At 39.7% G+C, this 26,140-nt stretch overlaps 1 protein-coding gene across 6 annotated transcripts in view; it reads left to right on the top strand.

Annotated features, from left to right (window-relative positions):
- The window catches only part of DCTD (dCMP deaminase), a 59,711-nt gene that overhangs the window by 28,443 nt on the left and 5,128 nt on the right, over nt 1-26,140 (top strand). For 4 of the 6 annotated variants that reach the window (XM_087736414.1, XM_087736412.1, XM_087736417.1 and 1 more), the window contains 3 exons: nt 14,995-15,106; nt 16,494-16,629; nt 25,857-25,973. In XM_087736414.1, coding sequence (XP_087592540.1) covers nt 14,995-15,106; nt 16,494-16,629; nt 25,857-25,973 — 365 coding nt within the window. Of the gene's footprint in view, nt 1-10,594; nt 10,718-11,164; nt 11,301-14,994; nt 15,107-16,493; nt 16,630-25,856; nt 25,974-26,140 lie in introns of those variants that run through there. The other 2 variants (XM_087736416.1, XM_087736418.1) reach the window with 2 other exon arrangements.

Raw genomic sequence — 26,140 nt, forward strand, 5'->3', positions numbered from 1 at the left:
GGATCTCTCCTTTACCAGTACACTTGCTATATCCCATTTCCAGCACCATCCATTTTGAGCTATAGCTATCTTACTCATTTTTGTTCTGTGCATTAGTATTTGCCAGCAGGTGGTCACGAGTACAACAGAAATTCTGTGCAAGCAGTCAGTACTTCTGACAGGGTTTTCTTGGTCCTACTGCTGTTGAATTATCAGGAGAATAGAGCAGAAAAACATTTTTAGAAAGCTGTGTTTGATACCAAGTGGAAACAGAAGACTACCTCCATCAAGAAACCTTTCTTTACTAGGTACCTGATACATTACAACTAGCTAAATATAAATAGCTTTACTAATATTTCTTACAGCTTCAGGCTTTGAGAATAAAAGCATTAGCTCTTATGGACCATAGTAGTTCTCATATAATCTGCAGCTCATTTCAGCAGCCATCATCTTTCATTTGTCAGCTCAGAAAAATTGACAAACTCAATCCAATGTCTGTTATTGACTGCAAAAGCTGCTATTTTCCTGGTAATTATCTTAGTTCATGCCACAAGTCTGAATTTAAATGCATAATTCAAATTCTTTTGAAGTTATACGAGTCTTAGCTGCTTCATTCCTCTGCATTATGCTTGACAAATTTAGGTCCTATTTAACATTTCTAATTATTTTTTATCTTCAAGGAAATGATACTTGTGAAGCTACTCCATAAATACATAATTTTGGAGTAAGAATTCACTCATGGAAGCATATTGTCATCTTCCCATAAGCAGAAATTATGAGTCAGCTCCCTTCCCCAACAAATTAAGATTTGACTTTAGTTGCCTTGTGATTTTAGAGGCTTTCAGATTCACTTAGTTCACTTTTAAAAAGTAGTTAAAATTCACTTTTTATCTACAAAATCTAGAAAAAATGTTTTTCTGTAAATGATAACTCACATTTTCACACTAGCATTTACTGGCTCAATGTTTAAAGTAAACCATCAACTATCAGTAGATTAGAAATAAAATAATCAGAAGTGGTAATTCTGAAAGCATCACAGAAAGACGAGCTTTGATAAACTAACAGTATAATTAGTAACAGAGAGCAATGGAAATTAACGTTTGATAAATTGCACTTTAAAGTATATCTGGAGTTGCATTTCTTTTTGCAGAATCGAGGATAAAATTTTCTTATAAAAAATGATGATTCTCTAAATTTAGAATCAGAATAATGTCAGAGGCTGCTGTGACATTAAGAGACTGAAAAAGAGACTGCCTTTTTTTTTTATTATTATATAAAATCTAGACATGTAGCATTCTAAACATGGTAAACACTAGCCAGTCCATAAAGTGAACTTTATTTAGATAAGAATTGAATTTTAAATGTATCTTGAACTTGAAATGTAGGCTTGTAAAACGTAGAAGTGTTCAAACATTCCTGCAAATAAGTGGGATAGATGACATGATGAAAAACAATGGAATGGTCAGCTTAGATTAGGACAAAGCACAAGACTGTAAAAAACTGTGGGTGTCAATACAGTGTGTATATATGTTACTATATAATATATATACAAAATATGTAATGGTCAATTATAAGTTAGTGATAACTAACATTATTTTTTATATTTTAAAAAAAGTCTTGAAAAGAGACTTTAACTCAATAAAATTTTTACTTTGCCTCTGTAGTTGGCATGTGATTGTAATTGTAAATGCTTGGATATCAATGAGTATTGTTCTCCTAACTAATAAAAGGTTAAGCAAGGAAAAGGGAATAACCTGAAATGGGGTCAGAGTTCCAGACAATTTTTTGCAGCTGATTTCTGCAAATGAGTCACTAAGGAATTTATCTTGGAAGCATAGGAAATACCACAGACTACACAAATCTAAGACTCCAGCATTCTACTGCCTGCCTGCTGAAGTGAATGTAACCATTGTATGGAATACACTAATGAAATAAAACATCTGTAGGTGTAGTTTCTTCCCATGCTCTAGGCAATTTATGTTTGTTTTATATCCTGAATCATGAGAGTTTATATCCCTCATACATTTTAATACTGACATAACTCTTGCTATTCTCATTATTCATATAAAAGCGTAATCTTTTTTTAAGTCCTATTTAGCTCTTGTCTCTAAGATGTCTTTCAGACATGAGTTTACAGGTTAATTATGTATCAAGAGAAGATTTCCTTTTATCATCATGTGTGCCAATTTTTGTTTCTCAGTGTCTTGTATTATGAAAAAGGGTAAATAAAGACAAATATTTTACTTAGTCGTAAACATTATATATGCCTGTTACGGCAGTATGTCATCTTCTCTTCATTTTCCCCTAACATGGAAGCATCTAATTGCCTTTGCTGCCTTCCATTGTACTGTTTCCCCTTCTGTTGTATCCTCTCAGATCCTGGTAACACAAATACTGAATACAGTATTTAAGAGATGCTGATGGAAATGTCTCATCTCACAGTGTTTCAGAATAGCACAGAAAGCACAGATCTCCAGTTTAGTTTTATTTTTAATAATGTTGTTCAAAGAATATGAATTTCACCATGTGTCTTGGCCAACAAATCTAATCCTTGGGATTCTTTTCAGGACTGGATTTATGTGCAATTGTCCACTAGAGAGCAGGCTGAGACCAACAAACCCATTTTGTTCTTGTCATAAACTGACTTTGAACCCAGGTGTCTTAATGTAAATCGTTAGTACATTAAAGCACTGCACCTTCTAGCTTCAGCTGTGAGTATATATACTGCTATCAAACTTGATGGATATAGCTTGTGAAGCTTAGTGACCTAAGGTGGTGATAATAAAGTATTCTGGAACCTGGATAACATTTTATTCTGTCACTATGGTTTTCTTGCTCTGGTGACATCAACTAATTTGTACTGCTTTACAGGGAATTTCTGTATCCCGCTTTTTAGCCAGAGTCTCGGTTTCCTTACACTGATCTCGCTCTTCTCTGTCAGACTGAATTTCTTTCAGAGACAAAATATTGCTCGATATTGATTCCGTTGTGCTAGCTAATTTCAGGTTCTCATACTGCACATCAGCTGAAGCGCTGGTAAAATCTTGAAGAATTTTCTAACACAAAATGCACAAACAAAATGACCCATATATCTCCCAACAAGAATCCTCTGTTCTCTAATCCTTTAAAAAACCATTAAAGTCAATTTAACAGTCTTTTTGCATGGAAACATTTTTATCCTAAAAAGCTGTACTAACAAGAGTAGCCAGTTTTCACAAAGCCCATACAATTCTTATGATTTTTGGCCTGTTTCTTATTTTGCTTGTGTAAGACATTAATCTTCTGTGGAAAAATGCTCACCCCAGAGGACATATATACCAGTGGAGAAATCTGGAGTTCTCCTTGTTACTGTCTCTGTAGAACCCACTGAATTCTTGTAGAAGTAATAGCCAGGTTTTTAGTTTACTTTCCTGTAAATGAAGAATATCACATTTCAGTTGCCTTTTGCTTTCTCGGTTCTGAAAAAAATAAAGTACATCTGTTATTTAATTTCTTTATCTCCCTAGGCTGCTGTGAAGGCTGGCCTCAAAAGACAATTTTTCTTCAGTACTTTGAATCCTAATAATATTCTGTTGTGTTCTGAGAAATACAAATTGGAAATATCTAACTAATGTCTGTCTTCCCTTTCCACAATCTATAGCCCATCCATCTTTGAATTCCTTAATGATTCCTGCTTGAAAGATCACATCCCGTTCTTTGCCTTCTTTACCTAATCGTCTGTTTTCTATAGCACAAAGCTGCTGTGGCTCCATGCTAGAATTCCTCATTTACCATATACTGTCTTTGCCATCAAAGTCGATGCCTTCCTAATGTGAATATGCTTCTATTTATAATGGTTTTAAAGTTACAATAGCATAAAAAAATATGGACACAACCTGAAAGATAAAAAATAGTAGAAGCAAATGCTCAGCTTGGATTATTTCAGCCTGAACAAATCATGTTTGTCTGATATAGACAACTAAAAGCAGAATCTCATAATGGGAAAGTGCCAGGAAATCTTCAAAAGGAATCACACTGCCAACTCTGCTTATGAAATAAATTAGGTTTACTAATGATTATATTTCCCCTCATCTCTATAGAAGGAGCACAGAGTTCCTGTTCTTCGAAGCTGGGATGTCAAATGTATTTCCTGACAGCTCCAGCTCACTTTTCATTATTGATAAGTTAAAGGAGCGTGGCTGTTAGCTGCTCTTCTGTAATTAGTTCAATGAGTTTAGGAAACAGGCAGAGCTTCGTCGGAAGAGATGAAAAGAAGTCACATATAATATGCTAGTGGCACCTGAGCTCCCTCTGCCCTGCTGCCAAGCTAACACTCAGGATGTTACAAAATGAAGGCTTCGTGCCTCCTGTTTCACAGTTCTCTTGGTGCCATGTCCTAGGAATGGAGCAGTTATTACTGAGGAAGGAAAATGCCTTTGGTGCTAATGGGTATTTGGGGAAATGGGAATATTGGCAAACTTGAAAGGCAAGTAGGTCAAAAGGATCTCATCGTGCTGAGGTGAGATACAGGACAAAACCAGGGTGACTGCAGCGGGTTTTGTTTCTCTTAACTTAGTTTAATTTTGCTACCTAAAGCGGTATATCTAAGAATCCTGAAATATTTGTCTTTTTATTTTTTTTACCCCAATCCACAGGTTGGCTGAAAGGGTAATTCATCTCTTATCACAGAATGGATTTAGCACATTTACTTAAAACCTTCCATGCTAAATCCCATATAAAGATGTAAGAAAATGATTCTGTATAGAAGTGCTTATATGAAGATTTAAGTATTATCACACCATAATAATGAAATCTAAAGATACAGCTAAGATAAATGACAGGAAATTATACATAAAAATAGGAAAATTCTCTACAGAAGAAATCTAAGGCTTATCATAAACAAAGAAAAATTTGAAAGGAAAAAGAAGAAACTTGGAGAGAAACTCCACTGAGGTTAAAGGAGACAAGCATAAAAGGAATTTGTATCAGGAGAAAAAAAAAAAAGACTACAGATACATATATTCAAGATTATTTGTATGTGATGGAAGAGTAAAGGTTTCTTTCTTCAGAATGTGCCTGAGGTAATGATTACAGGTAATGTTATTGTCCAGTTGGAGTTTTTGCAAGCTGATACACTGCAACAGATTTTGGGACTTAAATGTGAAAAGCTACTGCATCATAATAGGAAAATCATGCCGAATTGGAAGGGATGGAAATAGAAAATAACATTCTTAGATATTAAAAATGGCCTTGAAAAATAAGGGGAAGGTAACATAAGAAATAGAAAGCTGTGAAGTATGTAGGCAGGTGCTGAGTACAGAGGCAGCATGCCAAGAAAGTGAAATTTTATACTGAAAGCAGGAAATTAATTTCTCACTTCTAATTAGGGAATAGCTGTGATCATGACTAGTATGGGTGGGCAAAGAAGGTAATTTGTATTTTGGAAGAAAACACTAGGGTTGCCAGAAGACTTGCAGTCTGAGACTTTATGTCTCAGTTTACTTTCCAAAGGACAACTCAGCAAGATTATCTGGGATTTCCAGTTCTTGATGGAGACAGGAGAAAAGATCACATGTAATATCTTCTGTTTTTCTAGCACTTGTCTTTGTCCTGTCAATTGTACTAGCTTGCATAAAACGGGGAATTTGGAAGCAAGGGCAGGTATGAATGGAACAAGGAGTTTCAAAAGTAGAGGACTGGTCAACGACATAGATACAAACATTAAAAAAAACCCCAGACACAGCATTAGCAAATAACATACAGAAAGAACAAATCTAGCTGGAGAATATACTGATGTCCAAGAAATGATGAGGTATCAGGGCACTGGGATGATAATATTTGCCTATAACTAGAACCGTCAGTATGAATATAAAAAGAAAACAGTCAAAATTAGGAAAACCACCATATGTTCATAAAAATTTTAGGTGAGATGAAAAATAGCTGTAATGTTAAAAATGGAACAGAAAACTGTTTAAAGAGTATTATTTATATACTCATTTGTGACTCCAGTCAGAATAAAGTGCAAATAAAAGACAGCTCTCAGAGAAAACTCTAACTGCCATTCACCAAGGTGAGAAGCTGGATTTAGGGAGTTCTGGATTTAGGGAGTTAGTAAACTGCAGACATTTTGACTCTGGAAGATGGAGAATGTGATACTCAAAATAGTGTCAGACTTGGACAGGAAGGAAGAAAACTTAAATCCAGCACTTGATTCTAGTTTTCAAGGAACAGATGCTATAGAAAGGTAAGGTAATATACAAGCCATGGAAATCTAAGAATAGAGAAGAGAAAAGGTTTCCATTAGGACATGAAAATTATAGAAATACCCTAGTATTGGCCGGATTCTGTCAGAGGTGCTCATCATGCACAAGAGTTTCTGGAATTCAGCGTTTACAAATCTGTAAAAATGTAGGCATCTAAACACAGATTTCGATGTCCTGAATTTTGGCACTCAGGTTTGAAAATACTGGATTTGCAACAGGCTTCCATCTGCACCAAAATTACCATGATACCATCCTATTTGGTTTTGATTAAAGGTTGGTAATGAGTCACATTTCTTACCAGCTTTATTAATAAGTAGTTCCAAAATTATAAAGAGTTACTGAAGTTAAAACTCCTGTAGCAATTCTGAAATGCTTATGCTCCTATACAAAATGGTACAATAGAAAAATCTTAACAGTTTATTGCAGTCTATTCATGGGCTGGTTTACTAACAAGCTGCTGCAGCTAACCCTGTTTAGGTCTTCCAGCGAGGGGGTTCCATCAATAGGACTTTGTTCACAGAACAAAGCCTGACATTGCAACAAACGTCATTTGATCAGTGAGGAAGCCATAAATTCATATTCTTGATTAAATTATGTTCTCAGTGTGTAAGCAAGTATGGGAGGAAAAGTTTAACTAAAGTAGAAATTCCTATTTGGAAAAATATTTGGAAGATGAGACTTGCCTAAAAATGAATCCCCTTCTCTATGAAAATTATCCTGTCAGCAAGCAGTACTTCTCTGAAAGACACAGAAGAACCAGATGTTAAGATATAAAGACATATTGTCTTATTTATTTATTTGTCTTTCTCTCCAAATCTAGTAATTAGTTCCTGAAAAAATCGTTCTATTACAGAAAAAGACAACAGCTCATTAGCAATTTATTTTTACTTTTCCCTTAAGTTTTGAGAGAGATTTCAGGGTGGTCTACCAAATTGCATACTCCATATCCTGGCAAATAGCAAACATTACTCTCTGAGTGACAACTTATACATATGCTACATTTGGGGAGAGATCTTGCTTGCCAACAAAGTTAAAAGAGTCTGTTGGCAAGCAGCAAGGAAGTGGGGAGGGTGTCTGAAACCTGGGGTTTCCCCATATTCAACTTAGTTTGCTTTTATGAAAATTGACAAAAGGTAGAAGATGTGAAAATTTCATAAGCAGTAAGCTAAAAATATAAGCATCTTGACAGATGGTTATATATTTAGCATGTCTTTCAAACTTGTATCACTTCTCATTAATAAGAGCATCTAAAATACTTGTAATCAGCTCAGATTGTTTATTGACATCTATACAGCAAGGTCATGATAATCCATGCTGGGGACTTTCACCTAGGAAATGAGAGACAAACAAAAAAAAAACCTATAAAAGAGTACCTGAGGTACTCCGTGCTTCTTCACATACATCCTCCTTCTGTGGAATAAAAGAGGAATGTGTAAGGACATGGCTAGAGTGTCAGATACAAAATTAAAAGAAATTCAGCCTATTTGAGTGCATGCGGGTCTTAACAGGGGCTTTGAGTCAGAGCACTCTGGTTCTGTCACAGAAATCCGAATGGTCCTGAGACAGATGAAGGGTGCAAATAAGCTTCTAGATCGCAGCGTAAGACAGAGTTAATGGAGAGGAGGATTCAGACAGCAGATCCAGAGGAGCTGCTGCTTTTGCAAAGCAGGCAGCTGCCAGAGAAGTCTCATGGCACCTACCAGGCAGTAGGACTTTGCCCCACACCTGTAGCAAGTCACGCTCCCTGCCCTCAGCGTAACCCTGTGTTTAGACCACAGGATCCTGGTCTAAATCTCACCCAATCCAGGTGTAACTTTCTCTAGATATCTGTAATCACATAACCTACTTCCGATGTGTGCATGAAGAAAGAGGTTGTCGTGTCAGGTACCACCTCCACAGCACATTGTCAGAAGAGCAGTCACAACTTGGGCACAACAGAAGTTTTCAGTATAATTCTAAAAAAAAACAGGAGAAACCCAAAATGTAGCTAGGTTTCCAGAAAACATGTCATTTAGCAACACCATAGGAGTCTACTAACTAAAATTCCACCAAAAGTTTTCCTTCTCAGGCCATATATCACTGCTGTATTATTAGAAATGCTCGATGTTGTTGGTCTGTTTTTTGAGGAAGAACAACAGAGAAGAGTCAATAACCTTTGAAAAACTAAAAAAACTATACGTTTGTGGACTTAACAGATGGAGATATGAGTAGTTTCAAATTATTATGGAAAATTATTTGCTAAGCATAACAAAAACATTTAAGTTTTGCATTTCAAAACAAATATAATTCTTATGTAATTTTATAGAACGTTGAAAACTGCACTCCAGAATTAAAACCGTCATTGCTTAATAATATAAACAGTTATTTTGCGGTGTATATTTTTTTTCTTCTATGATGGCAGAGAAAGAGAAGGAAGCAAGAATCTTAGTTTGGTTTCTTTTTGAGAAATGGGGATTGTATTATTTTGAATTTGGTTCTGGCTGATTTATAGATATTAGCTGGAAAACGTGATAAATTCAGAGGAAGGGAATAGTTTGCAAGAACTCCTAATCAGCGTTCACAGAATAGAAAATCCATCATTCACTGTGTATGACCAGCATATAAGCACTGCTTTTTAAAGGTTAGTAGTTGTTATGGTTTGTCCTCAGAATCTTAATTATGAAAAATAACATTTGGCATGGGTAATTGTAGCACTATTAATTTTAATTCATATTTCAAGAGTGCAGAAACACATATAGAGATAGCAGAAAACTTTTTGAACTGAATTACGCTAATTTTTTCTCCAGATTAATTAAATGAGTGCTCTTTAACTCTCTTCGTGATCAACCATAATCAGGCCTTTCATTTCACCTTCAGGCTTATGCTTTCCTGAGTGATGCTACTTTCATTAAATTTCTTTTCTTTTTCTTGCATTTAAATTGTTCCTTTTCATTCATTAACAAACCGTACATGAACATTTGTTGTCCATATGAAATTGTGATAATAGAAGTCTTGCAAACTGAATTAGCTATGTGTTTTCCCACTCTGAGGGCTGGAAAACTTGTCAGTTGAAATATAATAGGCTGCTTTTGCCAAGTTTTCTGGTTACAACTAAATAGGAATATCTGTGAAATTAAGTAACATTTTCATACTTGATGGTTTGTCAGTTGTTTAAAAAAGTAATAGCTAGCTGATACAGCAATCTAAATATGAACGCATTAGCGGTGCATACCTCCGTTTTGATCACTGCAGCCTCTCTCTCTCTTTTGGCATAGCTTCCAGAATAACTATGAGCATGGCCAGTTCCTTGACTTAGCCATCTTCTTGCACACATGTTGGTGTACCAACTTACCTGGTGTACTCACTTGTGCAGTTTGCTATGCGTATGGCCAGTAAAGGGGAACCATAGAGACAGCTTCTGGGATAGGACTACTATGTGTCCAGTTTCCCAAAAATGTCCTTTATCCGCAACCTGAAGCATCTTCCTAGATGAAGAGGAAGATTTTTGACCAGGCTGGAGGAAGCCATTATCTCAGCCATGTCTGTTGACCACGTTCAATGGTGTGACCTGCATGGCTGGCGTGCACAAACGCCTCTCGGGGATGCTCTCAAAGGCGAGTGTTTTCCTTTTGTCCATCGCTGCTCTCACCAAGTTTGTTGCACCTGTCACTGCCTCCAGTGGGAACTGAATGGGACACGTACAGCCGGTTTTGGGCTGATGTCTCACAGCTCCGCGGAGCGACCATCTGTACCTTGCTCCCACTTGAGTGCTTCAGTAGAGGCGGGCCCCTGTAGCAACCAGGCAGCCAGGGTAGGCAGCTCCTCACAGAAGGAAGACAAACACACCATACCAACATTTAATATTTATTATGATACCACTTATTTTGCACTGTAATGGGCTATGTATAGACGTTCAGCTACCTGAGCATCCCAGGAGACTTCTAAAATCTGGTAGCAGCTGGAGGTATTAATAAACCATAACTCACTTTCCACATCAATTTCATATCCAGAGAACAAAAAAACGATTTCTGGACATTTTAGTATGTTAATGCCAAGCTTTAATAAATAGCATTTACCTCAAGAGCGTGAGCTGGGAGAAAACCTGTATGCTTGTGTCAAAGCGTAACATTACCAGCAGCATCTGTCAGGAAACCGAAAACTACAAGAACGCCCATGAAAGCAACTCATTTGAAGTACCGCGGGGGCGCACAGAAGCGCGGGGGGGGAAGCGGCCTCCCCCGGCTCAGCCAGATCAGTTCTCGGGCGCTGCAGGCGCATCAACACCAAGCCACCGGCCTCCCCGCCGCCCGCGGGGGCCTGGCGGCCGCCGGGGTCCCCGCACCCGCCCTCGCCCCAGGGCCGCGGCGCGACATGGCGGCGGGCCGACCCCCGCCCCCGCCGCGCTCCTCCCCGCCGCCGCCCCTTTCCCCGCCCGCTCCCGCTTTGGCGCCAAACGGCGAAAGAGACCGGCGCCGCGGCGGGATGAGCGGCCAGCAGGCCAGCCGCCACCTGAACGGGTACGCTGCCCGGGCTCGCCGCCCTGCCGCCGAGGGGGCAGTGGCATGGAGGGGCCGCGGGCGCGGGGGGGGGGCCCGTGATGCCGTTTCCAAGCTCTTCCCGCCCGTCAGCCGGCGGCTCGCTCCCCCGCTGGCACCGTGCCCCCCTCGCACCCCTGACTGACTAAACTTTCTCCCTCCTCGGCCGGGCCGCTCCCGCCACGGGGTTTAACCCCGGGGGGCCGGCAGCCAGGCCGGCGGGCCCGCGGCGCCGGCGGCCGCGACCTGCGCCACGCGGCAGGCCCCGGCGTCTGAGGGGCGGGGGGGGCGGCGACTGCCGCCGCGGTCACCGGGCGGCTGCTTTCGGGCAAGCCGGTGTCTTCCGGCAGCCGCGCAGCGGGTCCGGTCCTGGCTGGGGGGCTGTGAGCGGGGCAGGGCAGAACGGGGGAGGGAGGCTCCCCGTGGGGGTCGGGCTCCGCCGTGCGGAGGGGGCTCCCCCGGCGCCGGGTGGGCCCCGGCAGCGCCGGCTGCGGCCGTGCGCGGGGAAGCGCCGCGTCCCCGCGGGGAGGGCGCTCTTGAAGCCTCTGAAGGCCCTGTCGTGAGGGTATGGCCTGTTTTTATTTATGTGGTTTGGTAAGCATTGGGATAGGAAAACGGGCAGGTGGGGTGTCTTGTTTTCATGCTCTCCTGAAGCGGTGACCGGTATGACCAGTGTGCAATTAATTAAAGTCAAGGAAGTGATGCTGTAAAACTGAAATACGTTCAACGAAGGGAAATGTTCTTGTACTGCTTAATTGGGGCTCAGTATTTCTACAAAGTTTATATTTACAGGTTTGGTGCGTTATCTCTCAGGAAAAATTTGAATATAGTTAATTTCAGTGCATAGAGTATCATTTATCTGTAAGAAAGGTTGATTTTTCTCTCCGTCTCACTCTCAAAACCTTACCTCCCAGTAAGGAATAGGTAATGACCATATCTCGGTACCTATATGAGGGGAAGGATGACAAGCCTCAAGTAAAGGAAATGCCACATTCATTTGATACAATAGCAATCATAAACAAAATTATGAGACTTAAAGAAGAAGCTAGTATTGAAAGTCATCAAGAACACATATCCTGCTTGGCTTTTGAGGAACAAGAGCATTGCTGAAGATGTTTAATTTTTATTTTTAATACACATTTTACCTCTTTTTTTTTTTACGTTAAATTCTGTGAGTTGAGTGACAAAATATTGATAGTTGATCTTCAGTAACATACTTGATACCAGGGAAAAAACCAACTACAATACAGTTGGAACATAATGCACATGACATCAGAGATAAGAAAGCAGAGGAAAAACTTAAAAAAGGGGGAGAAGGGAAAAAAGTCTGATACCTACCAGTTCTCCAGTTGTGCTATATTGTTGTGTAATTGACCACCATAATTGTCCTATGAAAAGATTTGAGGTGATGTATTCCGTTTTAGGATTCTCAACTAAATTTTTCATTAAGATGGACTGGTTTTTATTGGTAGCTGAATGAAACGTCTTCCTTTTTCAGATGGTGTTGCAGCTTACTTGAAGCCTAGATGGGTGAAAAAGAACTGAGAAGGGAGGCACTGTCCTCTAATTGCAGAATCTTTTCCTCTGTTTTCCTTTTAAATACTGTTTACGCAGACTTTTCTACAGATTACTAATCACTCTAGAATTTAAGGATATTTTTCCCCTTCTTCTTGAGCAGTGTTATCTTCATGGCTTTCAGTTCCCGTTATTTTTATTCATAAGTTCTTACGAGTTATCACAAGGATAAGCCTTAATTGCTTATTTTACAGCTAGCTATAATATTTTCTAGAGTAGCTTTCATTCATGCAATTCTAGAACTTACAAATGACCATGAAGAAGATGATCAGCTGCCCCCAATTCCATAAACTTAATTTTCCTGTGTGTGCTTGACTGCTAGCCAAGTCCTTGGCTTCTGCTCAATCAGAAATTAAGTGTTTTATATCCGTTTCACACTCCTGTGTTCCTGTGCATTGAGTTGAGGGAATTATCTCGCCAAACACGGTGATGTTAAGTAGAAGTAATTGAGTAAGGTGGGGGTTTTTTTATGTTCTCTTTGATGTAAGCCTTCTGCTCATTTTTCAGATATTCTCCTCTCTGCTCATTTTTCAGACATGCTCCTCTCCCTGTGAAGTTGGTACTCTGGGGGACCTCCACTTACATACAGTTCTGTATTTATGAGAAAAGTAAATAGTAGCTTTTGTTGTGTTTTGAATAAATAGGGTTGCTAGGGAATAATTTAACAAAAGGAAATCTCACAATCTCTTAGTTCAGAGTACTATTGTCTTTCTGGAGCCCTTTCCCCAGAATGTTTTATTTGGTGTAGTTCTGCATTGTGTGTTGTGTGCCTCTCTGAAGGCATCACTGCGAATGTCATGTAGTCAGGAACGTATTAAACTGATCATTTAAAGTCTGATGATGTTTTGGATTTTGTAAATCTGCTTTTGTGAGGTATTTTAAATGATCACTCAAATTAGCTGGAGCACTGTCTTAGCATTTCAGTTAACCTGTCAAAGTTCAGTTTGGCATGAAGAGGTATGAGGGCATGCCTTTAGTTTCTTCTTTCTGCTGTGAGTTTCTTTGAGCACTTCTCTGAGCGCTTTTCTTTGTTAGTAGGATACAGCCCCACCCCTCTAGTTACAATGATTCAAGCCAGTTTGGGCACTCTCAGAATCACATACTTGATTTTTGTGTTTGCTTTGACAATTGACAGTTCTGGGCACTATTCACAATGTTGTCAAAGTGTGAGAGAGGTATGCTGGTTACACCAAGCGTGTATGTTTCTCCCTCCTTGTGTTGAGACCATGGCGTTAAAGATGATCCTCATTCATTCCAAGAACAAGCCAAAATTGCTAACTTGTAACGTGCCATGTATGAACTGTTCAAACCCAGCAATTTATCTTTGATAAATAGCACCCTGTAGGTTTCTGAAGTACAATTTTATCATGTGCTGGCATTGTCTTCACTCAAATAGTGTAACTTCTTTATGACAAGCTAACTGCAAGCCTCCTATAAATGCTATTTTATGTTTTTGGTTATAAAAATAATAATTAACAAAATACTTGTCTTGCAATGTTTGTTTGTCTTCAGACAGTGCTGGTACTAGAGTTGCTAGGAGATATCTTGCTGCTTGCAGTTACCTGTGATGTATTTTTCTGCGTGGCTGTACGTTCCTTGAAGGATATCTCAGTCTTAAGCTGTAGTCCTTGGTAAGAGGAGCCCAAGAAGAAAAGTAGTGCCCCTTGTGTTTTGACAGGATAATTACTGTATTTGAGATGTTCCATTGTTTTGGTTTTCCAGTGTAGAGTTTGGGGAAATTTCTTTGAATTAGATCTTTTCCTTGAAATTTGCAAAGCTTAAATGTGCTGGGGGGTGGAGAGAGAGAAGAGATAGGCCTGTCTTTCCTCTCTTTGAGCTGAAAAGCACAGAAATTCCCCTGTTGCACCTTACGCTGTCCAAGGAGTCTTTCAGCCATAAAGCGGGCAAGAGAAAATGATGCATCCCTTTTTTTTTTTTTTCCCCCTCCCTCGTTCCCCCAAATAAATCCTGCAGTGCAGGGAAAGAAGCAACCTTTTGTGCCACTTTTGTACATTACATCTAAGGGAAAAGTTCTTAAACCCATCTTCTCTCAGTTTTTAGAAGGCTTTCATAGGACATTATCTCAAGAGAAACTTAGCAGGGGACTACCAGAATGGCTTACAGCCTCAGATTTTTGCTGGTAAGTGTTGTAACGAGAGGCAAACTCATGACAGTAACTGTGCGGGCAGAAACAAATGACTGCACAGGAAGCTACCAAATAGAAACCTAGCGAGCACTTGTCGTAGGTAGAAGTAGCAAATAGCCTATATTAGAGGCTGGCGGTTAGCGCAGTCATCATAAAAAAGATTACGTTGTTTGGGTGAAAAGAATGCCAGTACATGATATACCTGAATCTTAGAAATATACCGGGTGTTATCTATAAAGGATAAATTGCTCTGTCTTTGAGTAGCTCAGTGCTCTGAATAGCTCAGCCTTCTTATCTAAAACTGAAATTTGCAACCTCGCTTGGGTGCCTTTCCCCTGAAAGGAAATGTTGCATATGTAAGTTCCTGGAAAGCGCATAGCGCTGATGTTTTTATTGTTAAAATATTAGTGAATACGTGGTCGTCTTAGCCAGATTCTGATCCTGGTTACTCTAAACTTGTGCACATTAAAAGAATACAATCTGTAATAACTCTAGCTATGTGTTGTTTGCTGATGGCTGTTTTTTCCATGAACTATAGTTTTGGCAATGACACATCCTGCAAAAAACGAGAGGATTATTTGGAATGGCCTGAATATTTTATGGCGGTAGCTTTTTTGTCAGCACAAAGAAGCAAGGATCCAAGTTCTCAGGTAAGAAGGCAATGTATAAGGATAACATAACCTAATCTATATTGCACATCGTATCAGATGCACATGTAGCATTTTCAGGGATTTCTTATTAAAAGTTATTTCAGTATATAGCTATTCATTTTTTAACATGGTCAGCACCTTTTGTTACAGAAATTCTCTTATTGGGCCTGACCTCGTGTATAATTCTGTGTGTACATTTGCAGCTTGGAGTTTTGTAAATCCTTTCATCTAGAGGTTAAAATAACACATGCATTTTCTCTCCTTTTTCCAGTAAATGTAGTTACTGTTAGAGGAGAATATAACTACTGAAAGTTTTAGATTGTAATTTTTTAAGACACAGCATTTTACAAGTTCCTTTTCCTCACCTGTGAGAGTATAAAAATTCCCTTTTGTTTGTTCTTGGGTTGACCGGAGTTTTCTTCTAGTTTGGTTCCTCCCTCAGGTTCCCCTTCGGCCTCTGCTTTACCGTCTGTCCCCATTCTTTGCTTCTTTCACATTCCTCTGTTGAATGTTGGTTTGAGGCGATTAATACATCTCCTGAAACATGCTGTTCTGCAGGACCCAGTCGTCCTGTCAGGCTTCCTTTGTGTGAAGAAGTTCAGGAAGCAAATCCCAGCAAAGCCATGGAGTAAAATGCATGTTAACAGTCTGCTCAATGACTCGCTGGCTTCTGTAAATTATGGCTCTTGGTTCTCTGAAGGTTATTCACTTAGGACTAAATTTTTGTTACCAAAGAGCTGGTTGATAAACACATTGTGTGAATTAAAAACAGTACTATTGCCATTTCAATAAATCTAAAATATGGACAGAAAACATAAAAACGGGACACTTCTTCATTCTATAAGAAGGGTCCCTGTGCAGACTTGGGTTAAAGTAATAAAGGGTGGGAGTTAAAAGGTCTGATATTTTGGTGCACGTTTGCATAAACAAGCCACAAAGATTTCTGAGCCTATCTCTAGGCCAACACTACTGTGTTTCTGTTCCATCTTCCATACCTTTTCTTTTGCTGCTGCTGCTCGTGCTGCTGCTCACACTGCTGCTGGAAAAGCTAGTTTGGGGAGTAGAACTGACGGAAAACTTATGTTTAGAGGGTTCTTCAGTGCCAGTTCTGCTCCCTGAACTAGGTTCGCTTCATATTCAGACAAGGAACAGTGCTGGCAGACTGCATGACCAGAGGGGCAGCAGGATTGCATCTGCCCTGATTTATTTTAAAGCTCTACCAGTTAGGTACAATTGTAGCCTTGCTCACTAGATGGTGTGACTTAATATAAAGTGAAGCTTGTATCTCTTAAATGAAAATAGTAGGACTCACTTTTCAGGTCTCATCTTTCTTGTTGATACATTGTTTTGCATGCTGTTGGTACTATATAAATCTGATTTTATTTAGGTTGGTGCCTGCATTGTAAATTCAGAAAACAAGATTGTTGGAATTGGATACAATGGGATGCCTAATGGCTGCAGCGATGATGTACTACCCTGGACAAGAACAGCAGCACATAGACTAGACACGAAATATCCTTATGGTAAGGCTTCTTGTCGTTGACAGGTCAGACTTGTGATGTCTATATATGTGAAAGTTCAGCTGGTAAAATATCGATCAGTTTTTCTTCCATTCACCTGATTTTGTTAATGAGCCCATATGTGATACATCAGGATAAAAATCACAGCTCTGAAAATAAATGAAAACAGTCATTATGAGGGACTGACTTTCTGGTGAAGTATGTTCAAAAATGATAAGCCATTTTGGATTGTGTAGTGAAAACTTGTAAATGTAATGCAGCTCATTAGCACACAGTTGCAGTGTATGCAAATGATTGCTGCTTCTCTGTGTTCATCTCCACAGAAATTACAGAGAGCATGTATATGCAAAACAAATAATTGCATCTAAAATACAGGTATTAAAATTGTAAACTCCAGCGGTTGTGGGAAATTCCAACGTTCAGGTGTTGGTGGCATAGGCAATACATATTATGAAGGAGCTGAATTTTGTTTGTCTTGAAGTATGTGGTTGCATTCTGTCATTGCATGCCATTTTTGCCTCATCTGGTGTGTAGTGGATCTACCCTACTACGGGTGAGGTGACTTTCATTGTTTATTTCAGCCTCTGATTTGATTCATATTTGCTAAATAGGCAAAAGGAATGAGGAGCAAGGATGGTTTCACAGTAAATGTGGCTGAGTGCTGCTTTGGATCCTGTCTTTGTCTTTGCAGCAGGTGTAGTTTGGCCTTCTGCAAGCCTGCTTTGAAGGGTCCTCTCTGAATCTTGGTGCACCTATCAACAGGGCTATACAGTTACTCCTCTGGGCCACGTGTGGTTTGCAGGAACCAAGGAGACAACTTGGTTGCTGCACCTCTATGGGATGAAACCAATGCAGCAGAAGCCGTGGGCACAGGAAAAATAGGTATTAGGAGCTCCTTCATCCTGTGCTGCATCTCAGCCTGTCCTGGGCTCAGGAGAGGCAGGGGGAAGAATCACAAAACTGAACAAGAGCCCTGAGAAATTGTCCCTTTCCCCTGCATGGGTGGGGGGGAAATGAGCACCAGAGTTCAGCTTTTGCAAAGAGATATTGACTCTTTTCCAGTGTACAGTATTTGTCTCTGCCTACTAATTCTGGTTTTTACTTGTAACTTCTCACAATTGGTCTGATACAGAAATCAGACTTGCATGAGTTTTGCCATTCCCTGTGTTCACCCAGAGCTCCCTTTAAAAACTGGCATTACGTTTTCTGGTTTCCCATAGCATTGAAGTAAAAGATGATATGCAGTGGTTCAGCACGTAATTCATCAGTTTCGTATTTGAGTTCTTAAAACCCCGGTACTTTGTCCTTGTTTACTTCACCATTTATTATAAAATCTCTAATGTTAACTCTTAAGCTTGAGACAGTTTCATATTATTTTTCGTAAGAGATATATTCCCGATACTAGGGCCAGCTCCTGCCAAATTTTAAGTCTACTCTAAAGCACAGAAGCACTGGTTTTACATATAGTGATGGTACCATAATGGTACAACTTGGTATGATTGCCCTTTATTTATAGGGTGAGGAAACGAGTGTTAGCTCATTGATTAAATACAAAGTACCGAAAACAGAAGATTGATTTTGGTTGAATCTTTATGCTGCTGTAAGTTCTCTGTTCTGAACTAAGATCAGCGTGAGTGGTCTCTGGGACCTGAGCATGTTCCAGGCACTGAAATCTAAGCTGACCAATTTAAACTAAAAATGCTTTATGAATTTGTGAGGAATCTTTGTACAAGATGACCTGAGATTTTTTTTTTTTTCCCCAGTTAACTCTGACTCCAAAAGATGTGGAGTAAAGTAAAAATTTGTAATACACGATTTTTAAAAAATGCACTAACCCTTCTAACAGCCTGGAGAGATGAGTTCATTTCTAGGAGTTGGTCTAACTACTGCCCTTCCCCCCAAAATCTTAGTCTTCACCTCATTACAAAAATCACAACTTTGTAACATAAAGTGTCTGCTGTGATGAATAAACGACCTATTTTGTAATTCACAGATCATTTAAACTCTAGCGGTTTCTTATTAATCTTGATAGCACAGTTGACAGACCAGACAAGTATATATAAAAAAAAATCCGCTTTAAAAAATTCTGGTAGATGCAGAGAAACACATAGAATTGCTGCTAAAATCTCATTAAACTGTCGTGTTTTCCTCTCTGCTTTTGCTAATCATCACAGCATTTTGTAAATTGGACTTTTTATCCTTGCTTTTTCCTGACTAGCTTGTTCAGAGATGGTACAATCTTACTATGTGCTCCATTAGCTTATCATGGGAATGCTGGCACCTTCATCACTAGAGCTGCAATGTAGCTTACTGGGTAAAGCTGATGGTAATTGTGCACGTACTACACAGTAACCTGGAAGATGTCTTCTAGAAACATTAGGTCACTTCCATCTGTTTTGGACCACTCTGACTAGCTTTCTCCAGAACAAAGCCTGAGTATTGCTCTGCGAGTGGCTTACTCAAAGGCTGCTCCGGAGGGCAGGGTGGAAAAAAGGCTGCAAGAAAACTGTCATCCTGTATAGGCCTGTAATGCAAAGCCTGCTGAGATGGTATGCTTAACCCTCCTCCCTCCCTCAGGCCATACTGGGGGATATGCAAGGCATACTCTGTTTCATGCTGTGAAAATACCACTCTGGTGGGCTGCAAAAAAGTCATCTCACTTCTTCATGCACTTTGAACTGAGACATACAAAATAAGCATGTGGTGCCGTGGGACTCTTGAGACGTGGAGCCTTGAGGAAACCCAGGGCCAAGTGCTATGTAATGCTGATGGAGCCCTGAGTAAGATGAAGACGAGCCAGTCTATGCCAGTTGGCCTCAGGTCCAAGGGTCGATCCCTGGCCCTGTCTGTGTTTAGCAGCATAGACATAGCAGGGGATTGGACCCAGAGGCTATTTTTGCAGAAGTCTGTTAGATAATCCTATAATAAATTTATTGAGCTCCAGCAGAACAGATGGATGCATTGACCCCATAGCTCTGACCAGATTCACTGTTTCATGGCTAGGAAACTTCCAAGTTCCACCCTAATTTATATGTGCTTAGTTTATACATTCTTGTGTGTGCCGGCATTGTTCTTTTAGCTTTTCTTCTTCACTGTGATTAACCCTTCCTCCTTTCCCCCCTTCCCCTGTGCGCTTACTGATAACAATAACCTTTTGAACTTTTGTTGTAAGGCTAAACAAGTCCTGTCACTTAAATTTTTCTGTATCTTGAAACTTGTTGGCTTGAAATTCACCAGTGTCTCGGTTATCTGTGTCTGCTGCAATATACTGTACATATCTAACCTGCACCCTCAAGTGTGGGTTCCGCTCAGCTCAGTGTTAGGGAGAGGGTCGTGCTGGTTAAAAAATTTGTATTTATCCATATCTAAGTGTAACCTGAGCTGCTACTGAAAGAAAGCATAAAAATGTGGTAGGTAGTGCTCACTTTACCTTAGAGGATACAAATATTTGCAAGCATTTGTGTATTACAGGAATAGTGATGTGGATCACCTGTATTGATACTATGCATTCATTATGAGACTCTTGAAGCGGATTAAAACTTTTTTTCCTTCTAGTTGTAGTGTATATTTGAACAGTTTAGTAGTATAGCCTTGTTGTATCAGAAAGCACTGGGTGTTTTGCAGAATGCCATTTTTCACAGCACAAAATCAGGCTTTCCTTGCTATGTTGGAACTGGCTCTTTCCAGGCTGCCAGTCACTGACAAGAGTGAGGATGTTTCTGCGCGCATGAGAGAAATGGAAGGCCAGTTTTGAATACCTACTTTACGAAGACGTTATTAAAAGCTCTTCCTGAAGCATTGTGTTCAGTACTGTGTGCAGAAGCTTCTTAATAATTAGACAAAATTCTGGCTTTCAAAGTCAAAAGTGAGTGCCCTCTGTTTCTGTTAGATGAATCCAAGGATTTGATGATGCTCAGTTTCCTCTCACTGATCATTTAAAATACTACATTTTTCTCCTATTAACGCAAGTCTTCCCACTAGTGCTAGTTGCTGTGCTCCTGTTATGCCCTCTGTCTCCACTGTAATCTAAGAACATCCATTTGACAACCAGTCTCTAATTAAGAGAGTTTTAAATTAAAATGACTGGCAAATTTAGAAACCTCTGAGCAATAGAGAAAATATTGAGTAAATATGCTTACAAATATTTATACAGGTTCAGATACGATAAAATATGTGCTGTGGCAAAAAGTACGCTCTAATTGAACAGTACCTGCTGTGTAAAATGAAACAAACTGTTATCAACATTTCCTTGTGTTAGGATTATGAGCTTTTCGTCAATTTTTTTGAGAGATGAACACTCAAAGATATTCAGGCAAATGTGACTTTTGTAGAAGCTGTTATTTTGACAGCACAAAACTTGATAAGGCACTATGAAGAAGTGTGATGTGCTCTCTCCAATTGGCAGTGCAAAGCTGAGGCTTCAGCTGCAAAAGGGGATCTATAGGAAACAGTCTCCACCTACAGCCACTCACTTGTCCTGCATGGATTTCTGTCCAATTCTGGTGTCATACATCAAATCTCTAGAAAGTTTGGAGATTTGGAAACGCTAAGAATAATTTCTCTTCTTCTGCTTGCCCACTAAGAAACGCCTGTGTGTTGTGCTGAGAGTAAAACAAACTTGGAACAGGATGGGAGGAACTGGGAAATGGGGTGGATTAGCTAATGCTTCTCACGTTTTGAGAGGGGCTTCTCTGGTTTGCCCCCAGCAGATTTTGTGATGTTCGTAAATGGGCTGAGTGGTTCCCATCTTCACTTCCCAGTTCTTGTTTTTCACAGAAGAAAGCAGTGAGGCTGGGGCTGTTCCCTTTTTCTGACCGGAATCTGAAGAGGCTAGGACTCCAGTGAAATCTGGTGGTGTTATCCTTGCCTCCCTGCCCTGACCACAGCAACTGCTCTTCCTCCAGCATGTGGAACGAGAAAGAGAGCAGCAGGAATGGCTGAGGGCAGTGTCAGCCCAACATCAGTGTCCTGCCTTCCACTAAACACGGTGACCAGCAACCATCCCTATGCTTTCACAAAGGCTGAAAAAAGATTGATGTCATTCTACAAATTCCAGATCCATCAACCACTGTCCCCAGTGGTTGTCACTCCAGACCCCTGTCCTGGTTTCAAACCCCTACCTTTCAATAATATTTTGGTCCCTGCCATGATCCTTGCTGTGTCAAGCGTCAGGGGTCCAGCAAGTAAAGGATAACTGGTAGGTGGAGCTTGGACAAAGATGGGATGGAGAAGGGATGAACATGAAAAGGTGAAGATTTTGCCAAAAGACTGAGAAGTGGGCCAAATTACAGAACTGCCTGTATCCGTTTCTGTGCCAGGTTTATGTTGAAGAATGCTGTGCTATTACCATAGATCTGTATTGGGAACCTGTAATATTTGTTAAGTTGGTTAACACGGCAGTATAAAAACTTCTGTTAACAAATAAGTCAAGACTTGCTGCGTGACAATCTATATGCATTGAAATGTATTCTTTTCAAATGTAACACCATATTTAGTGCATAATTTCTCAGAATTCCTAGTTTGGCTCAGTTAGCGATTAATCACATAGAAAGGTCACCCCCCCCCCCCCCAGCCCCTCCTTTGATTGCTCCTTAAAAGGTGACATGTTATGGTGGTCCCTACTCCAAGCTCTTCATCAAGCTTTGTAAGCATTTAAACAGTATTAAGAAGAACTTTGACTGGTCCTGTGGTTCTTATAAAATCACTAGTCAGAACACTTTTAGTAGGTGGGAAGAGTAATTCTGACTCTGCAACCCACTAAGAGCATGTTCATGTTGAGTGGTTAATCCTAAAAAATGACCATTAATAGGGTAAGTAGGGGTCTCTTATTTACAGGTAGGCTTAAGGATGAGTGCTACCTCGTATATGCAACACAAAGCAGTATGCAATGAGAAAAGATAGAAACACTAGCAATTAATACTACCAGTAATGAAGCAATCATTCCTCTGCCTTTTTTTCTTTTTTTTTTTTCCTCTCGTAAATGTAGTAGCAGGTGGTGGGAATGTCAGAGCACGCACTAACCTCTCATTGCGTGGTTATTTCTTCAGCTAATGAAGCCTTTCGAGAATACTTTTCAAGCCACTTTTCCAGAATGGAAACCAGTGTTGCAGACTTAATATTATGTTGGCTATATGTGAATATTATTTTTAAAAAAAACCAAAACACTGGGGTCATCCATAGGGTATTGTAAAAATTCTTCGTTTTAATAGTCTGTTTAAATATACAGTTTTCAGAGTTCTGAATACTGTGCACCTGTGAAAGGTTATTTTAAGTTAGCTTCTTATTATCTGAGAGAGAACAATATGTAACTATTAGTAGGAGGTCTTAACAGGTTAGAAAACTTAGTAACACCCCAAATGTGAACTACTTAGTTATTAACAATAGGGATTCTGGACTCCTGGATTTGTTTTCTATCTCTCACTAATGCACAAAGCTGGGCAGGTCTGTAAGAAAAATACAGGGATAATAGACTATCTTACATATAGATTGGTTAACAGTCAATGCCTGTTTGCCAGAGAGAGGGAAATATGAGGAACAGGGAATGAAGAGTGATGGGACAAAGCCTGAAAATATTTGTCTGATGCCTATACGTTCTTAAGGACTATCTAGCATAATATCCCTTACAGGGGCCAGTAGCAGATGTCTAGGGAAACGTACAAAACAAAGACATGTGTAATGATAGTTTCCCAGAATATTCTTCCAAGTTCCAACAACTGAGCCAAAATGGGTTTGTATTTAATAGCCCAGTAGACTAAAAAAAAGGAATACTGGAAAGAAAAAGATAACTTCTGGAATCAATGCAGACTTCTAGTCCCGTACTACTTTCTGCAGTAAGTGCAGTAAAATACTCAGTTAGGCTACAGTGTGCCTGAAGAACCTACCTCCTTTTGTTTTTGAAATGAAAGCCTGCTGGGTTTGTTGGAGACCCCACTACTTTTTGTCTTGGAATGATTAGTCTCTGTTTCTTCCTTATTGCTGTCTCTGTGTCTTCTTTCCACACTGGAGACTCATAATTGTTGTTAACTTCAGATTATGTTAAGATGATTGGGAGGCAAAATTTCTCTCTTCCCTCACTCCAGCTGATTATCTTCTATAAGTTAGTTTTGGTCTGAACTTGTTTTTGCTGGGGAAGAGGTCTGTTGCTGAAGGTTTGTAGAAGTCTCCAGAAAGAGCCTTTCTTTCTCATCAGCACAGGAAAGAAACTTGTTGCAGTACTAATAATGAAACTTACCTGGTTTTATGGCTGAAGATTTCTGAGTTTTAGTGAAGGAAAAATACTTACTGAAGGAATTAGGGTTTTTTTTTTTTTAGTTCTGTGAGCTTTTGAAAACATGCCCTCATCCTTTTTTCTGGAGGCCTTCTGTATTTTAGACTGCTGCCTAGAACATAAGTATATTGTTCAGAGAAACTTAAAAGTGATGTTTCTGTCCTGTTGACATAACCTAGTTCCAGCTGCGGAAAATAGTGATACTCTTTTTCACTCAATCCTCTGTAACCCCAGAAAAATAATTCTCTGACTATTTATAGCGAAGCCTACATAAGATTAGTGCAACTCAGTAACATACTTGGAGTTAAATGTATTTTTCTGGATTTTCTAAATGTATAGGTTCATATAATTGTATATCTTGTACACTTATTGGCATATGTTTAAAATACAGTGTGACCCAATTACAGTTGCAACAGAAACAATAATAATAGTAAGAGAAGCCTTAACGTGATGGTGCTTGGGTTTCGGGTTGTTTTTTTTTTTTGTTAATTTCCTATTTTTTATGTTCGTTTCTGGCTTTACTGTTTATGAGAAGGTATGTGGACAGCATGGTCATGGTGATGCTGGGGACTGCTTGTAGAAGTTGATACTGAGCTTTCTTTAGCAAGTGTTTGGTCCTTTGTGACTTGTCCACATGGAAAAGCTTGTGTGCTGTAAGTTAGGCTGTAAATTTATAGTGCATTAGCTGTTATATAGAAAATTCCATGTAGACATTTAGCGCATACGGAAAACATTTCCATTCAGCAAGGATTCCTGCGTGTTGAAGGTGCTGCACTCAGTTATTCTTTGTGTGGTGAGATCATTCACACGGAGGTCAGTACATAGTAGCAAGTACACTATGAGCTTGTGCTCCTAACTTTGCCTGTTTTAATTTTCCCATGTATTCAAGGGAGAGGAAGACTTTTTTTTTTTAATCCATTCTTCAAAACAAGCAGTGGAAAAACTCTTAATGTTGTCTGCACATGCAGTTCTCTAGATGAGCTCAAACCCACCCCACACTTCAGGACCTGTTTATGAAGTAAGTCAGGGCAGCAGGCAGTTTCTTAGTAGGTAGGTATATAAATTATGCAACTTGCTGTCATTCCTAGGAGTAAACAGGACGTTCTTGCAGAGATCCTAATGTTTTTTTCAGAGGTTCATGGCGGATGACACAGAAACTGTGCTCTTCTCACCTGTGTTCGTAACACATTAGATAATCTGCTGATGTGTACAGCATACAAACTTAAACCCTAAGGTGCAATCTGTCCAGAAAGAGCTATTGCGTTACAGTGGAATAAGGCCGGGTAGTCTGTTGCTACCTGGCCTATCTCAAATCCATGGGGAAATAGAGGACTTTGTTTTCCTGCTTGGGAAGTCTGGCACCTTTTAATGAGCAGTAAACTCACTTTAATATTAAAGCTGGGACATTTTTATGGTTGAGTGTGTCTTGTGTATTCTTGGGGTGAGAGAATCATGCAGCAGCGCTGAGCCGTTCTGAGACCCAGAGGACAGAGCTGCTCGGTTTTACTTCGCGATTCTCCTGCCTTTAAGAGCGCACAGTGCGCTCTTATAACCGTAAGACTGTTCCTCTCTGTGCATGTAAACACATAAATGAGCTGTTTTATACTGGCAATTAGATACTCCAGAGAGTTGTGAAGCTGTGAGATATTGCTTCACTTAGGGTGGTTGCAACTACTTGGCCCACAGCCTACGGCTTTGTTGCCTGCAATAGGTGTTAGCAAATGGCAATGCTAATGCGCTTAATGATATCATTACTAATCGGCAGCCTGGTCAGAACAATTGACCTTCATTGATCTTGGTATTTCTGCTTTTATTTCTTCCTCTGCCCTTTATGACAAGCTGTGCAAGCTATTTGCCTTTGAAAGGATGTAAGCAGTTATATTGTAACACTTTAATTTTAGTTTGACTGATTTATTTTAATGAACAGTATTATGAATTGTTTCTTTTTTTTTTTTTAAATCAGTGTGCCATGCCGAATTGAATGCCATCATGAACAAAAACTCAGCTGATGTGAAAGGCTGCAGCATGTATGTTGCCTTATTTCCATGTAATGAATGTGCAAAGCTCATCATCCAGGCAGGTAAGGAATAGTGCCAGCTTGATTTGTCAAGGTTGCAGTGCTGCCTGCTCGTTGGTATCTTATCACGGATGTATTTGATGTTAAATTGCTGCTGTTAGATCTAAATTAATTGCACTGTCAACTTCATAAGATGCTACTTGTGGGGTTTTTTTGCATCTGAATGGTGC

The sequence above is a fragment of the Nipponia nippon genome, unplaced genomic scaffold (assembly GCF_047370975.1).
Source record: "Nipponia nippon isolate SJK-2023a ecotype South Korea unplaced genomic scaffold, ASM4737097v1 scaffold_6, whole genome shotgun sequence".
Taxonomy (NCBI): Eukaryota; Metazoa; Chordata; class Aves; order Pelecaniformes; family Threskiornithidae; genus Nipponia; species Nipponia nippon.